The 17,601-nt window shown below is 40.1% G+C and overlaps 1 protein-coding gene across 3 annotated transcripts in view; it reads left to right on the top strand.

Moving 5' to 3' along the window:
- Positions 1-17,601, top strand: part of TMEM117 (transmembrane protein 117) — a 500,039-nt gene that overhangs the window by 81,233 nt on the left and 401,205 nt on the right. For 2 of the 3 annotated variants that reach the window (XM_059185591.1, XM_059185592.1), the window contains exon 3: positions 8,211-8,343. The exons of the other annotated variant lie outside the window; for it this stretch is intronic. In XM_059185591.1, coding sequence (XP_059041574.1) covers positions 8,211-8,343 — 133 coding nt within the window. The remainder of the gene's footprint in view (positions 1-8,210; positions 8,344-17,601) is intronic. 3 annotated transcript variants of the gene reach the window in all.

The raw sequence follows: 17,601 nt of genomic DNA, 5'->3' as shown, positions 1-17,601 counted from the left end.
AAACTGAGGATGGACCATGGGGAACATCATCATTTATGGGACAAGTAGAGGAAGAGATGCCCAAAAAGGTGACTGAGAATAATCAGGAAAGTAGAAAAAGAACAAGGAATATTTGGTATTCAAGAAGCCAAGGAAGTTAGTGTCAAAATGGACAAGCATGAACAAGTGCTCTGTCAGATGCAAACAAGATGTCCTGTAAGTTAACAGGCAATATGTTTCTACTGGATTTGGCAATGTGGGAAACAATTTAACACTTTAACACTTGCCAGAACAATTTCAGTAGAATCTTTGCATTGCAAGTGAGATCTCCGGGAGTGGGCATGATGTGTATTATTTTTCTCAAAATCTGGAATACAAGGGAGGAAAAATGGATGACAGTTCAAGAACATGGGGTCAAGAAAGCACTGCTTTTAGGATGGGCTTAAGAGGCTTTAGAGGCAGAGGGAAGAGAACCAGGAGAGAGAGAGAGAGAGATTCGAAATACAAAGGAGAGAAAGGAAGGCTGATGGACCAAGACCCCCAAAGTGGGAAGGGTATGGTTTTAAGAAGACACAAGTAGGTCCTTTTGTGAGATGAGCATTGCGTCCTCTGAGAAACAAGGGAAGGAAGTGAGGATAGATAAGCAGATGCATGTGAGTGACCAGGAAGTTGAAGGAAATCATGTTTGGTGGCATCAGTATTTCCTTGTAGTTGGGCCAAGGTCATATTCTGAGAGTAAAAGAGGCTTAGTAGGGGCTATGAGATAAAATTTGAAATGGATGCTGGGAAGAATAGGGAAGAGATCGACAAGTACACGGGAAACTATTAATGTGCAGTACCGCAGTAGCTGCTGAAATTGGCATCGTGATTATGTAGTGGTTTAGTAATCTACTCTTGCAACTTTTTTTCACAGTTTACTGAAATCAGAGAAAGCAAACTATAATGTTGAATCAGTTGGGGTTTTGCAGGGCAAGCATAAGACAAATATGGGGTGCACAGGAAGGGAGGGTGTTGAGGAAACAGAGTTAGATAGGGAAAGAGAACTTTCTTGCTAAATAGAAAGAAGTAGAGCTCAGGAGGTGGCTAATAGATAGCAAGAAAATGTGGAGGAGGTGAAGGTCAAAGAACTGGTGGGTTCCATGTGGCACAGAGGGTGGGTTTGATTGCCGGATCTGCAGAGATACACGACTTTGGCCATATGGTAGAATGTGTTTAGTTTTTTTTTTTGTTCATTTGTATACTGTTGCTGTATATGGTATTGTGTCCCTTCATTATTTAGCAATTGGACAAATATTTATCTAAGACATGCTATCTGCCAGTGCCATGGTATACCAGTAGGGAAGAAGACAAATATGGTCCTCACTGTGTTGCAGTTATGGATGAATGTGGCACACGCAAGTAGACAATGAATTATACAAAGTCCTGGGTGTTAGGTGTTCTGAGGTTGAGCTGTGTGAGCTGTGTGAGCTTGCCAACAAGCTATATTTTCCCCCGTATTTTACTTGCAGAATTTTCCTTTTGGAAAATGTATACCCTTTCTTGTGGGCAGGTCTTAATTTTCCTTCTAGAATCTGTCCATCAGAATTTAATTTAATGCAGATATTTTACGATATAGTCTGCTGAGTACTAAGGATATAAAGAAAGACTAGGAAATAAAGATTCTATTCTCCCTTTTTTGCCTTCTGGGCCTTTGATCCATTGGTCATCTTATATCTGATAAGGTAATCTTAGCTTCAGTAATAAAAATCTCTAGAATATATAATGAGTGCATCTTAATTGAATTTCTCACTCATATAAAGCCGAAACATAGCAGGTATCTTTGTTCTAAGCAGTGACTCAAGGACCAGGGATCTTCCGTCTATGGTTCTGCCATTTTCAACAACATTTGCCGTACTTGATTTACATTTGTGCATCAATGTAGTACTAGGTAATTAACTTAACCTGACTCTAACAATTAGCATATGACATAGACTTTGCTAATCAGTGCTTGTCCTAACTGTGCCAATGGTGATTGGTTCAGAACCCAAATAAGCTCAATGAGGGTGAATCATATAACTTTCCTTAGAACTAGTGGGGCAGAAGCATTACGTTTTCCTCCCTGGACAAAGATGAAAACATATTACTCAGGATTGCTATAGTCATCTTGGGACTACAGAAGGTATGTCTGAACATGTTGGAGGAGCTGGCTATGACGGTACCCCACCTTGAAGAAATCAAGCTGGGAAATGGAGATAAATCCAACCTTGGTTATATTGTTTGAGTGCTGGATCAAACCTTGCTTGAAGTCATTTTGTTTCTTTAGTTAAAGTAAATCTACATTATCTTCTGAACATATATGTTTAGGAGGAGTTTTTTTTTCAAGGAGCAAACATGTTCATTAGAAAATATGAGAAGGCAGTAAATAAAGACTCCTTATAATTTAAGCTGGTTTTTAGTTTGTGTCTTTTCTCTTCTCTTCCTTTCCCTCCTCCCCCTCCCTTCCTCCCTCCCCTCTGTTTATTCTTTCCTTCCTCCCTTCCTTCCCTCTCTGTTATTTGCAACAAAGAGCCTTCGTAATGGCATGCGAATGCCTGCTATTCCAACTTTGACCACTTTTGACCTCAACAAATTAAAAATTTTAATGAGTTGTAGATTACATATTTGTCTTACATTTGTATCCATTACATGCATGCAAATATACATTGTACATAGGGCTGGCCACATCATATATAGGAGATTTTGGAGCAGGAGCTTTAATGGATAGTGGTATTAATTTCAGTTTAAAGTTCTCTTTTTTTTTTTTTTTTTTAAAGATTTTATTTATTTATTTGACAGACAGAGATCACAAGCAGGCAGAGAGGCAGGCAGAGAGAGAGAGAGGAGGAAGCAGGCTCCCCGCTGAGCAGAGAGTCCGATGCGGGGCTTGATCCCAGGACCCCGGGGCTTGATCCCAGGACCCCGGGATCATGACCTGAGCAGAAGGCAGAGGCTTTAACCCACTGAGCCACCCAGGCGCCCCAGTTTAAAGTTCTCTTGAGGAAAGTGCCACCTTCATTAGTCCTTTTATATTTCCTGGTCAGGGTCTTATGTGGTAATGCCACAGTTTTTCCTCTATATTATATAAATCTTGCTCTGATTCCTCTTACCAAGGTGAGCAGAGAGTATAATACCAGGAATTTATCACCTTACCTTTTTTTTTTAATCAGTAAAGTTTCAAATAGTCCTAAGACTATAGGGGTCCTGGAAACAAATCTATCAGTCTGTATATACCTGTTAACCTGCTTCTTCTAATGCTGCCTGGGTGATGGTCTTTGGCCCACTCTTTGGCACTATGGTGTACTGTTTAAGATGGTGCTGGTTTGCAACCTTGGGAATTTCTCAAATAAAATCTGACACCTGTCCCAACGCATGGAGGGCAAAGAGAGACCGAAGAAGGAGTCAGGCACCTTCCAGTTGGGAGGTGGCAGTTTTAATAACAAGAGTACACACACAAGGCATGCCTTCAGTGGTCACAAGGCAAGTAAATCTCTATACTTGTCCACCACAGTCTTAAAAATTCATATAGAGGCCTCAACTGAGTTCAGTTGCTTATACCATCTACACAGTTTTCTTTCCTTTTTTTTTAAGATTTATATTTATTTATTTGACAGAGAGAGACACTGTGAGAGAGGGAAAATAGTGGGAGAGGGAGAAGCTGGCTTCCCACTGAGCAGGAACCCGATGTGAGGCTTGATCCCAAGACCCCAGGATCATGACCTGAGCTAAAGGCAGACACTTAATGACTGAGTCACCCAGGTACCCCTCCCCTCCCGCCAGTCTGGACAGTTTCAACAATTCATTGCTCTCTCAAGATTGTGCCATTAAAATCAGCTCCCACCCTGGGAATGGTGGGGAGAATGTGCATTCCAACAACAGGAGAAAGGATCAGGAGCCTCTGAATGCTTAGGTTGGCTTGAGGGTCACTTGGGGATCATGTTCTCTCGATGACCCCCTCCAACAGCTAGCTGTGTCCTGCCCAGGTTGTTGTGTTCCTAATGGAAGTTGGTGATCACCCCCACTGGTCATAGCCCTTAGGGTTAGGGTTAGGGTTAGGATTAGGGTTAGGATTAGCTAGCGCTCAGTGTCCTTACCGGACTTGGAATGCCATGAGCCTTGATGCTGGCTTTCACCAGCATCCATGAAATTAAATCCAAATGAGGTTCTCCCACCTTGGAGGCCTAAAATCTGGTATTCTCTCTGAATCTAGAAGTCCTTGCTCTAATGAACCCCTTTCTTTAACAAATTCCCAGGAGTAGGTCTGCCCCTATCTCTTGTGTGAAAGCACAGACACTTCTACATCTTTTCCTCTGGGATTGTTTATTTCTTTATTTTAGGCCTCCTCATGAGAACCACACCTGAGCAAAAGGTACCCAGAACATAGGACAAAAGTCTGGTTGTGAGGTAGAAAGGAAATATTCCTTTTTTTTTTTGCCAATGAGAACACGTGGCAAAAATCCCCCAAGAAACCAAACAGTTTCCCCCTAATTCTCCCTATTACACTTGCTTTTTATTTTTTTTTTAATTTTCCACTACATATGTGTGGTCATTATATATTTTTAAATATGTTTTTAGAACATTAATCTTGTTAGAATTTTATAACATGTTATTGGCCTTAAAGCCCCTGTATATCTAGGAAAGATTCCGAGATTTTCGGGCCCATCACTTGACTTAAACCAGCATTTGTAACAGCCAGTCCCTGTGTCTTCTGACACCTCTACAGGCTTGCGTACTGTCTTACTGCTTCTGCCTGTTCTAAGATTCATTTTCCAATTACCTTGACCTTATCAAATGTGATCATCCCTACAATCCAAGATACATTTTACTAACATAAATATACACTTATATTCACAAACATATCTATGATTAAAATAAAAGTCACTTATGACCTTGTCAGGAATGTATGCACCTTCTCAGCAATGCCCTTTTTCTCTTGTTGACCTATAAGGACTGTCTTCCCTTATTTACTGAAACTCCTCTAAGGGAAAGTGTGATAAAAATTCTGAATTTTGTGGGGCGCCTGGGTGGCTCAGTGGGTTAAGCCTGTGCCTTCGGCTCAGGTCATGATCTCAGGGTCCTGGGATCAAGGCCTGCATCGGGCTCTCTGCTCATCAGGGAGCCTGCTTCCTCCTCTCTCTCTGCCTGCTTCTCTGCCTACTTGTGATCTCTGTCTGTCAAATAAATAAATAAAATCTTTAAAAAAATTCTGAAGGGCGCCTGGGTGGCTCAGTGGGTTAAGCTGCTACCTTCGGCTCAGGTCATGATCCCAGGGTCCTGGGATCGAGTCCCATATCGGGCTCTCTGCTCAGCAGGGAGCCTGCTTCCTCCTCTCTCCCTCTCTGCCTGCCTCTCTGTCTGCTTGTGATCTCTCTCTGTCAAATAAATAAATAAAATCTTAAAATAAAATAAAATAAAAAAATAAAAAAATTTTGAATTCTGTGACCTACAGAAAAGGTGGCATATAATTTATTACCCAAACCAGAATACTAAGAAAGGAAGGGGACCTTATTAATAATTATGTCAGGACAACAGTCATAAGCCACTGTTGTCCCAGGCAGACCAAATGTACAGTCATACTACAGGGCAAAGACAGCCCATTTTTGTGTGACATCTTTAGGTAACGCGGAGGTTCCTGATTTGATTAGCTTGCAAGAGAAGTCACTTAGGCCAGCAGCCAACTGATGGCAATCTATGTCTACGTGTTTCAAGCAATAGGATGGACACTCAGTGAGTTAACCTTGAAGGAAGTTATGGAGAATTTTCATAATGTGATTTGACTGAACACTGGAGCCACACCAGTTCTGTCCTTCATATATGGCAGCACTTTTATTATGCGTTGCAAGTGAATTTCAGGCCATGTTAACCTGCCATTTTGTTCTAATGACTCTAATGACTGAAATTAGTGCCAGACAATGAGCTTAGCAATGACAGCATAAATGGTACTGTCACAGTTCCCTTTTTACTAACTTTGTGTTATTTCAGCCAGTGCACAGTTAATCTACTATGTTTTATTTGCAAAGCACTCCTCAATCGCCAGCATTATGATTTGACTTTTAAAGTACATCCATTAGTAATTTTTTTGACATATGCATATGTTGAGAAGGAAATTCACATTTAAATTTCCAAGGAACTCTAATTGCTGATCTTTGCTGTTCTTCAGTCTAAACTGCTGAATTAAATAAATCTTAGTTTGAAGCTGAAAGGACATGCAGCTAAGGGAACCTTGAGCGAAGACAGCCCCTGAGTCTAAAATAAGATCACCTTTTCATCAATCACCCAAACAATGATGGACTTCAAACACCTTCCTGCCTTGCTCTCAGCTGTATCTCTAGAGTACCTAGGACCATGGCTCACATATCATCAGAACACATCCAATATTTTGCTCAACAATGAATAATATTCTTTACAGTATGAGATTTATGGCATGAGATTTTTTACTCTCAGGTATCCTGTGCTTAATATTTGTTTATCACATTCTTGACAATGTACAGTGTGGAGACTTGCAGATCTCTGGTTTTCCATAACTGTTAATTCAGTTAATCAGCAAGTTCTGTAAAGTTGTAATTTGCTCTGCTAGCGTTGTTTGCTTCAACAGGAGAGCTTTCCACATTCTTCTTCGAGTTAAAATTAACACTCCTCCTGACTTTCAGATTTGCCCTTTGCTTCTCTTGCACAGGCCAAGAAACCAGATGATGTAACCAAATCTCCTTTTTTTCCCCCATTCTATTTAAAATTTTGGCTAGGGTAATGTTTCTGGTTTCCAAATGAAACCTTAAGTGCTATTTTTTTTTTTTTAAGATTTTATTTATTATTTGACAGACAGAGAGCACAGTTGGCAGAGAGGCAGGCAGAGAGAGGAAGGGAAGCAGGCTCCCTGCTGAGCAAACAGCCAGATGCGGGGCTCCATCCCAGGACCCTGGGATCATGACCTGAGCTGAAGGCAGAGGCTTTAATCCACTGAGCCACCCAGACACCCCCTAAAGTGCTATTTTAATAAAAGTGAGGTACAAGAAAAACTTAGTAATTAAATCTTAAAAGATTTCTCTCTATCCTCAGTAGCCTACATGAGAGCTACTGTCTATCCCTAGAGAGACAATTTCCAGATGGAAATATGTATGTCTTTTTCATAAATTTGACATATCATGAATAAAAAGGGAATATTTTCTCTAGTGAGAAATTCTATTATAGGATTTCAGGCTTACTTTATTTTAACTGTAGTTTATATATGTGTATCATCTCCCTTATCATTACTTAGATAACTTTCTCAGGAATGGGAATAAGCCTACTAGACAAAGTTGATCTTAGGAGAAGCCAGGGTGACCTATGTTCATTTGTTTCTTACTCCCACCATTTGTCATCTTTCTCACCTTTCAGGACAGTAATGCTCTCATTTCTCTTCTCTCCTGTAAATCAAGAAATGTTTCTGCATTAATTCTGATATTAGTAATGTTTATTTTAGTATTCCTCTATACACATTTTCCCTCCTTGAAATATTTGCATTTTAACGTTCTTTCTAATCCTAGCATTTATCTATGTAAAGGGAATTGTAGGCATCAGGGTGGAAATAACCTTTTGCTGGGAGCCACACCAAGCTCTGTAATGTGTACATGCTGCCCCCTCCCCAACCCTTCAACCCACACACTTGTGCACAGACCTGTATGCAGGTGTGGGTGTTTTAGCTGAGGGTGAGGCTGTGTTTGGATCTTATGACAGACAGTGGATTTTTCCTTCTAAGTTTCCACGTACCTTCAACAATTGGGTCTGCCTTGGTTTTGTTTTCTGGTCCCTACTGGGAGCGGGCTTATGGAGACAAAAGGGAATTATGTGGAACTTACGCAATGTCTTTACCATTTGCCCAAAGTAGTTTCAGGATGCCGGAAACCAAAGACACATTAGTGAAACAGGAAGCAGCAGGGGGCCGTGCCCTAATTCCTCTTGTTCTCAGTGCAGCATCATGAATGATCTCTGGACTATCCTAACTCATGTTGGTATTATTTGCTCCAGGATGATATGGAGGCTGTCTTGGATTTCATTCATGATCACTTATTGACAAAGGACCAGAAAGGACATTAATAGAGTCGTTTGACCCACAAGGTAATTCTGTGGCAAAGAGCTCAGAATATAGCAAGATAAGAGAGAGTCCGTAAAAGAAAGCAAAGCTGTGTAAATCGTGAGTCATGATGGACACTGATTTCTAATAATATCTTATATTGCAGGTCAGTTGCTCCGCTTAAAAATGTTTCGAGAGGATCATGGCTCATGGATGACAATGTTCTTCAGCACAATTCTGTTTCTCTTCATATTTTCTCACATATACAACACGATTCTTCTAATGGATGGGAACATGGGGTAGGTTATCTTTCCCCTTTCTACTGTGGTGAGTGTTATGTTTGAAACTCGTAAAAATTCAAAGAGAATTTTTTAGTTTGTAGTAGCCTTACTCTTCACAAATATTCTACTGTAAATAAAGAATGATCTGTGCATTTTTCTTCCCTGAGACATTGAGAGTCTTTTCTCTAAGGAGCCTTATAGTGTTCTGTGTGATACTTATCTTGTGTTCCTTCTACTTGAGGACTTCTCTGTGGGGTCGTTTGAGACAGGTGATAATTTCAGTACAGTCCCAGAGAGTGTGAGAATCAGAAAATCTTATTGACTTGTCTTACAGTTAGTAAAGCTGGCCTAAGATGAAGGTCTCTAGATTTGCAATCCCATTGCTCTGCAATGCCTGGTTAAATGAAGGTGTTTGATACTGGTGGCATTTTTTTCTTTTTTAACTCTCTTGACAGTTCCAACAGAGAGACCATTGTTATAAATGGGTCATTTTAAAAGTGGGCCACCCTGTATTAAATCCAGGGTTGTGATCTATACTTATCAAATCACTAATCAAATCACCATGGCATGAAGAGGTGCTAATAAGGAGATTGTGGATTTTTTCTTTTCTTTCTTTCTTTCTTTTTTTTTTTTTTTTTGTTTGTTTAGTAGCTTTCTTGGTTTGCTCTTGATAAGTTTTAAGAACAGACTACAAGGAGAATGGCTTATCTTATAGCACTAAGAATTAGATTTCTGGCAAGAATAAACCACTGTAGATATTGCTGTGTACTGATATAGTTTCTAAGGAATGTTTCCATCTATTCTCCCCAATAGATTGGAAAGCTAGGTAATACCATTTTCTTCTAAATGTAGACGAGGCAAGATTGTCGGTCAGTTCTGGAGTGCAGTTGTTTCGATGTTGTGTATAGATTTTAGCCAGCACTGTTCACTGCTGAGAGGGATAGCTCAATTAACATTTTATTGTTTTTCCCCACCATTAAAGAAAATAAATAGTAGAGGGATAAATTCAGGCATGTGATATTTAGATCAAATGTTCAGGCTTTGAGAAGTTACTGACGTGCTTTATTTGTGATTATTTCTTACATTTCAAATAATGCCATTTACTGCGTCACTTTTTAAATGGTGGAGTCACAGACCCTAACCCAGGCCAGTCAGGAGAAGCCTCAGCCTTAGTGCAGTGCCTGTAGTAATAGAATGGGTAACGGTCCTCTTGGAATTACCCAACACAACTGGAAGTCTGTCAGAGAGGCGTTGTGCACTCAGCACTGGGGCCAGAAGGGCAAGGGACCCATAAAAAACTTGCATTTTTTAAGAACTTGCTTAAAATATTACTTAAAAATAGTATATGAAATATTGGTTCTGCTTGGAAGTTGACTTCCTTTCTCATTCTTTTTTTATTCTTTATATTTGTTGTTGTATGGAGTTACTGAGGTCTTTGCTAACTGAAAGTATTTATTCTGAGAAAGAAGCAGATTTAAAAGTAATAAATTATTGCAATAATAGGTAATCCCTGGCACACTATAAAGCACTCAATAGCTAATAATCAAACCAGTCTTACAGAGGATCTTAAGCACTCAGTACCAGTACTCAGTTAATCCTCACAGTGAGCCCGAGCAATAGGTATTTTTATTACCTTCATTTTACAGATCAGGAAACTGAGGACCAGAGATGGTCTGTCTCTTGTGTAGAGTGACATTATAATTCGGTCTCTATTTTAGACATTAAACAAGGAGTTGAGCGATTAAGTAGTGAATTCTGGTAATACCTCCTGCTCTCAGGCTGGCATAGAGTTGATTGCTGATTGATTCTGATAATCACTGTGAGTGTATTAGTCTTTCTTTGTATTTTTAATCTTTCAAGCTGTGTTTGAAAATGGAAAGAAGTAGGAGGTATATGCAGGAAATCAGAGAATTTATGTGTGTCTGTCTTAACTAAAATTGAAAGTGATTCTTTTTTATTTTCAGACTGAACATAGTATTCCATGTTCTTACTAACTCTTGAATTCTTCCCCAATATGTCTCAGCCTTGTTCAGTAGAATCTTTTCCTGAGAGGACATTTTAATGGGGTCACTTTTTAATTTTTAATCCAAAGCAAGGGACAAGTGGTTTAGTTCTACTAATAAAAATATTACATTATCATTTATAAAAGATATATTACCAGCTCTAATGACACGCGCCATTAACTAGTAAGTACTTTAAGTAGGGATGTAAATTGGAGGAAAATCAGGTGTTAGAGAAAATGAATACAGCTGTGCTTTAGGGGTTCTTAGGAAACACCCTGTTACCTGAAGCATTTCCTCTCCTTTGTATGGCAGGGAGTGAGTGATGGAGCCAGAGGCTGTGGATAGAATAGGCATGTGGCTATTATGACTGACTAGTGTCCTGACTGTGGATTGCTGGTGGTGGAGGTGGAGGAGAATCCTGCAATCCTGCATTCTTTTTTTTTTTTTTAAAGATTTTATTTATTTATTTGACAGGGGCACAGTGAAAGAGGGAACACGAACAGAGGGAACAGGAGAGGGAGAAGAAGGCTTCAGGCTAAGCAGGGAGCCCAACTTGGGGCTTGATCCCAGGACCCTAGGATCGTGACCTGAGCTGAAGGCAGACGCTTAAACGACTGAGCCAACCAGGCACCCCAGAATCCTGGGTTCTTTACAACGAATTTGATTGGCATCGACGATTCCAATGTGTCCTGGTTTGTGGCTCTTTTAGGATTTCAAAGAGGATTCCCTAGTATGATTTGCTTTTTTCCCCCTTTCCCCCCCAATTTTAGGATTGGTTGTAAATTTAGGTTCAGCTAAGAGTACTTTGAGCCCTCCTTATAGAGAACAAAACCGCTAGATTTGTCTGACTGAACCTCAAGAGTTTTAGCCAGAACTGACTTGATAAGAGTCAAGTTGGCTGCTCCTGGTGTTCTCATTGGAGTGACAAACATGCAGCCATTTTCTTCCACAGTGATGGGATTCTTGGTTAAAAATGATTCTGGGGCGCCTGGCTGACTCAGGGGGTTAAGCCTCTGCCTTCGGCTCAGGTCATGATCTCAGGGTCTTGGGCCCACATCGGGCTCTTTGCTCAGCAGGGAGCCTGCTTCCCCCCGCCCCCCTCTGCCTGCCTCTCAGCCTATTTGTGATCTTTCTCTCTGTCAAATAAATAAAATCTTTAAAAAAAAAATTCTAAATGACTCCCTCCACCCCCAGGTTTTTTGTTTTTGTTTTTGTTTTTAAATTTCCTTCCTATTCAGCTAAGCATCTTTTTTTTTTTTTTTTTAAAGATTTTATTTATTTATTTGACAGACAGAGATTACGTAGGCAGAGAGGCAGGCAGAGAGAGAGGAGGAAGCAGGCTCCTCACAGCAGAGAGCAGAGAGCCCGATGTCAGGCTCAATCCCAGGGATCATGACCCGAGCTGAAGGCAGAGGCTTTAACCCATTGAGCCACCCAGGCGCTCCTCAGCAAGGTATCTTAAGGCCAATCTTGTTTTTTTTTTAAAGATTATTTATTTATTTATTTGACAGACAGATCACAAGTAGGCAGAGAGGCAGGCAGAGAGAGAAAGAAGCAGGCTCCCTGCCAAAGCAGAGAGCCTGATGCGGGACTCAATCCCAGGACCCCGGTATCATGACCTGAGCAGAAAGCAGAGGCTTTAATCCACTGAGCCACCCAGGCGCCCCTCTTAAGGCCAATCTATTGTTAAATCTGTTTGGCAGAAATAAAGAGAGGTATGCTTCAGAGTCCATGGTGTGGTCTTTACTGACCCGACACTGAACAAGCCATATAGGGCTGGGAAGAGTTTCTACCGCAAGTATCATCTTTCTGAAGAACTTCTTGGTCATGGAATTTTCACAGCATTCATAGTATAAAGCCCTAATTTAGGAAAGGTTTTCCTGGCCTTCTCAAATATCTCAATTCCCCAAAGAATAATATGTGTAATGTATAAAGAATGAAATGGTAGGAAAGCAAAGCGTATAGGCTCTGGTTATGTTTGTAAAACGATTCTGAAAAGAGCCACTTGATGGCAGCAGAGGGCATGTTTTCAGGCAAATCTGCTTCAGCCCTGTCGCTGAGAGACTTGCTCCTTTTGAAGAGACTATTGTTCCTTTTGAATTTCGGAAACTTGGGTTGAAATGCATGCCTTCCTAATTGTTAATGGACTTTTTGAAGAATTCTACCTAGTGAGCTCTATAATAAGCACTTATGATGTGCTTGGCCTCTTTTTATGTTCTTAAACAAGTTTAAATAAGAGTATATATAAACACATATATGCACACATACATATCTGTGTGCTTATGGACTTATTCTGGTATTACAAGGATAAATATTGTATTTAGCATGGAGGAAATTAGACACTTGACAGACATAAAATTTCCTCGTGAACTGGAATAAGTTTCCAAAGAGTACATGCTATTTAGGACAGAATATGAAGAATCTGAGGTTTTCCAAGGTTAATGAAAAAGAAAGTTTTATTTTTCCTAATACACAGCTTTTTCCAGAGAAGTGTTACAAATATTAATTAATACATCAATATGTGTTAGGTATTGCAGAGGCAGAAATTGAGAAATGAGACAAAGTGATTCAGGCAATTTTGAAAATAAGTATTAGTATTCATATTAAGAACCTGCAAAAAAGATGAAGGTACAAATTAGGTGATGGGGTAATGAAAATGGAATGGATTGTCTCTCTCTTCTGTTTTTTTTCTGATCAGTTTTAGTAAGTAAGAACTTCTGTGGAGCACACATTAAATTTCTGGGTGTGGTGAGTCTGTTATAAGTGAGTATGCTGTAAGAGTATGCTATAAGTGGCTTAGGGAAGGTGATAGGAAGGAATATTTAAAATAGACCCTTTCTAGGGATGCATGGGTGGCACAGTCAGTTAAGCGTTTGCCTTTGGCTCAGGTCATGATCCCAGGGTCCTGGAATCAAGTCCCACAATTGGGCTCCTTGCTCAGCGGGGAGCCTGCTTCTCCCTCTGCCTGCTGATCCCCCTGCTTGTGCTCTCTCTCTCCGACAAATAAAAAAAACTACAAAATAAAATAAAATACAACACAACATGACGCTTTCCATGGGGCACTTGGGTGGCTCAGTCTCTTAAGCGTCTGCCTTCAGCTTAGGTCATGATCCCCAAGTCCTGGGATCAAACCCTCCCTTGGACTCCCGGCTCAGTGGGGAGTCTGCTTCTCTCTCTCTCCCTGTCCCTCTCCCCTTCCCCCTGCTGTGCTTTCTTCCTCTCTCTCTGAAATGAATAAAATCTTAAAAAAATAAAATGGATACTTTCCTACAATCTAAAATGCCTGGCTTTTATGTACAGAGGGGGCAGCAAAACCAAGCAAAGATGAATGGGAAAAATAAACAAGCAAGAGACTGGCATAGACTTGTCCATAGGCTGGATGAAATTGTTCAGGCTCTATTGCTTCCTCAGGTGTGTGTGCACAGCTGCCCTAGACCTTACCCCCTGTACGCTTGCTTATCCTCATTTTTACTGTTATTCTGGGCCATCCGTGCGTCTACGTGTTCTCTCAGAAAAGACTCTGGTTTATAGTTTCAGTTTCTGTTGCCAGAGGTAGAGGTTCCAGCCCATTATTTTTCCCAAAGCTGAGTTACACTTTGATGGAAAATTTCAGGGTGAAATTTCACTCCAGGCAGTACTTTTTTCTTTCCTAAGTTCACTATTTTTAAAACCTGCAATAATGCTTTCAGATTCCTTACTCAAACTTTTTTTTTTCTCTCTCTCTTTTTAGTCAGTACTAATCTAGAGGTAACAGCCCTGGTGCATGCTTTTTTTTTTTTTTTTCTTTTCTGTTAAAAAGCCATGATCTTCACTTGCTACTGCTCTTGAAGTACAAACTTGGTTGACCTGCTACTGTTGTTTACACTGGTAGCTTCATGCTGAGGAAGGAATGTTTTGCGTGTGTGTTTCTTTGATTTTAAAGGTGCTAAATGTATTTCGGGAAATGGCAAGAAAAAATCCAAATAGTCTTTAGTCATGTTCAGCTATATAGTTTCTGTGTGGCGTAAAATAACAAAATTATTGGTGTCCAAAATTATCCACTGTAGTGGATATAAACTGTAGTAAATGAAACAAGAACCATATTATTTTTCCAAGGGATGAGCATATAGGGATGGGTAAAGGAAGGAGGCCCTGGGCAGGATTCAGAAGCTGGGGTGGGGAGAAAGCTTGGCTTAAGTATTCAGGAAGCCAGCAAGTACTTGAGTAGATAGCTGAAAAGCTTGATTGGCTGCTAATACAAGGCTGAATGCAAATTCTGCTGGAGTGGTGCTTTAAATAATTTGTTGGCTTCATTCTTAATTAGGCTAAACATTGACTTGCTTGTACGATTAATTCACAATAATAGCACAATTAATTACTAAGGCTGGGAGTAAGGGACCGAGCTGGTTGCTGAGAATGGGCTAGTGAGAAGAAAAGCTGGAAATGAATGGCTGGGTTTGGTCAAGGGGGATTACCTGTGGGGTGCTGGAGGGAGGGAGGTTTGGTGAGAGAGAGAGGGAGGGAGGGTAGGGGAGGAGGGGGACGGTCAGGGCAAAGAAGACGGACACTTGTTCAGCCAGAAGCCATGTAGCCATAGGGCCTCGTTGCTGCTTTTTAAACATTTTTTTATTTTTAAAAATTATTTTGATTCAATTAATTAACATATAATGTGTAATTAGTTTCAGAGGTTCATGTCTGTGATTCATCAGTCTTCTCTAACACCCAGTGTTCATGACATCACACGCCCTCCTCAATGCCCACCACCCAGTTACCCCGTCCCCTACTCTCCTCCCCTCCAGCAGCCCTCCGTTTGTTTCCTAAGAGTCTCTTATGGTTTGTTTCCATCTCTGGTTTCATCTTATTTTAGTGTGTTGCTTTTGATACTATTGGTTTTACATTACTTGGTTTTGATACTATAAAGGTCAAGTAGCACAGTCCACTCAAGTTATCACAAGTTTACTGTTAGTGTAGTCTGAATCGATGACGTTTTAAAACATTAATGAAAAACGCAATCGATGTTGCATCCTTGTTACTGTGCGGGAATGCATTATTATCTGTCCAGAATCAACATTGTTTTGACACACTTGAGAGGAGTGTGTTCCGTGATCATTGTTTTTAGTTATTTCAACTCCCTCATTAAATAGCTTATCAACTTGTTACGGTGGGGACAAAATTCCAAACCGGAAATCAGAATATCTGGATTTTAGCTCCATCTCAGCCACTTACTGGCAAAAATAACTTGGAAAAGTTAGACTGTTTTCTCATTTTTTTTTAAAGATTTTATTTATTTGACACAGAGAGATCACAAGCAAGCAGAGAGGCAGGCAGAGAGAGAGAGAGAGAGAGAGAGAGAAGCAGGTTCCCTGCCAAGCAGAGAGCCTGATGCGGGGCTCGATCCCAGGACCCTGAGATCATGACCGGAACCAAAGGCAGAGGCTTTAACCCACGGAGCCACCCAGGCACCCCAGTTTTCTCATTTTTAAGATGAGTTGTTACAGGGTTGTTCCTAGGTTTACTATTATCGACCTCATCTTCATTATTATTAATCTTGGGGAAATGCATGCTTCTAAGGTGAAGAAACAAACTAACTTTAATCTCGTTTGCCATTGGCTTTGTTTTATATGGAAGGCAATGTGACATAGTAGCAATAGCATGCACTTTCGTCCTGACACTCTTGCTGTATGACCCTAGGTAAGCTTCACTTTCTGAGACTCCCACATGTAAAATGGGGATATTAGTACTATCTTAGGGTTGCTGAGGCAATCAAAGAAGACAAAGAATGCATAGCAGTTGGCAAGGTGCCCACCGTATTGTGAGCTCCCAGTGTTAGTTGCTTTTATAATAATAGAATATGTTTTAGTTTCTCAAGGACTTGAGCTCTCAATAAATATTAATTGTTGTAATAATAGCAGTAAGTACTTTGGTCAATATAATGAAATGAAATAATTTATGTCAATGATGTTATTAGATTACTATCATACAACTAGGATAATGGTTATCATATTTTATGCAAAATGCCTGAGTAAATGCTTAGCACCAGTAGGTCTTCAGTAAATGTTAATTTCTTAAGCCATAATACATAATACATAGTCTTAAATATACTTGAATCATGGAGTCAAATTAGTATATGGAATACACAGCACCCGGTTCAAATGCTATGAATGCATCTTTATGAATATACATAAACTGTGGCTTATTTTTCATCAACGAAAAGCAAATACAGAGAGCTAATATATTTCATCAGGATTCAGAAGAGGAAATCAGACATAATATTAAGTTACCAAATGATTATTTGCTAAGTTTGATTTTTTTAAGAAGAGGCAACATTCGGTGGAATTATGGATAATATCATGGGACTTCATGACATGGCGGTCATGCCTGTGGGCCTGGGTGTGAGTATCTGTTATTTAGAGACTATATAATAATGAACATCTTTAATTTCCATCTCAATTTCATTTTCCTAGTGGTGAATGTGTAGGAAATAATTACTTTCCAGGCATGAAAAGTTGATATATATGATAGCCTGAAGCTTAAGGTTTATCACAAGTTATATAGTTTAATTTAATAAATTAATAAGAGAGACCCAGCGTGAGCTGAGAATGTGACGTTTCTATGACCAGTCATACTCTTTGTAACCTATTAACCCCATTGTTATTTTTGATGGACTGATGAAAATCATTGAACAGAACTCTGTGCACGAGGCCTTCCATCATCCCGAAGGTTTCCTGTCACGGTAACGTCCCTTGCAGTGCCTAGTGTACGTACATCGCTCCTGCTGCTCTGGCAGGAGTGTCCGGCACTTCCTTGAGTCTTGCCTCAGGGCAGGAGGATGATGCCTTTCTTGAGGGTAGATATAAGTGACTTGCTTGTGTTTTCGGCATGGAGAAAATCACATTGGAACGGGTTAACTTTCTTTTTTTTTTTTTTTTAAAGATTTATTTATTTATTTATTTGAAAGAGTGTGAGAGCTAGAGAGATCACAGTGGGAGAGGAAGAAGCAGGCTCCCTGCTGAGTCAGTAGCCCCACACCGGGCTCCATCCTGGGCCTTGAGGATCATGACCTAAGCTGAAGGCATACGCTTAACTAACTGAGCCACCCTAGCGCCCTGGAACTAGTTATTTTTCTGTTTCAGTTTCCTTTAGGCTGTTGCCAGTGTACACTCTACTTTTATTTTTTTCCCTAGAGTAGCAATGCACATGAAATACTTGAAAATGTTAGTTACAAAAGACATAGAAGAGCATAATATTTAAGTAACATATTAAATGAACACCCTTATCTAATTGAAAAAAAATC

This window comes from Mustela lutreola, chromosome 8, assembly GCF_030435805.1.
Source record: "Mustela lutreola isolate mMusLut2 chromosome 8, mMusLut2.pri, whole genome shotgun sequence".
Classification (NCBI taxonomy): Eukaryota; Metazoa; Chordata; class Mammalia; order Carnivora; family Mustelidae; genus Mustela; species Mustela lutreola.
The sequence above is the reverse complement of the archived record's forward strand: the minus strand, read 5'-3'. Positions and strand labels throughout refer to the sequence as shown.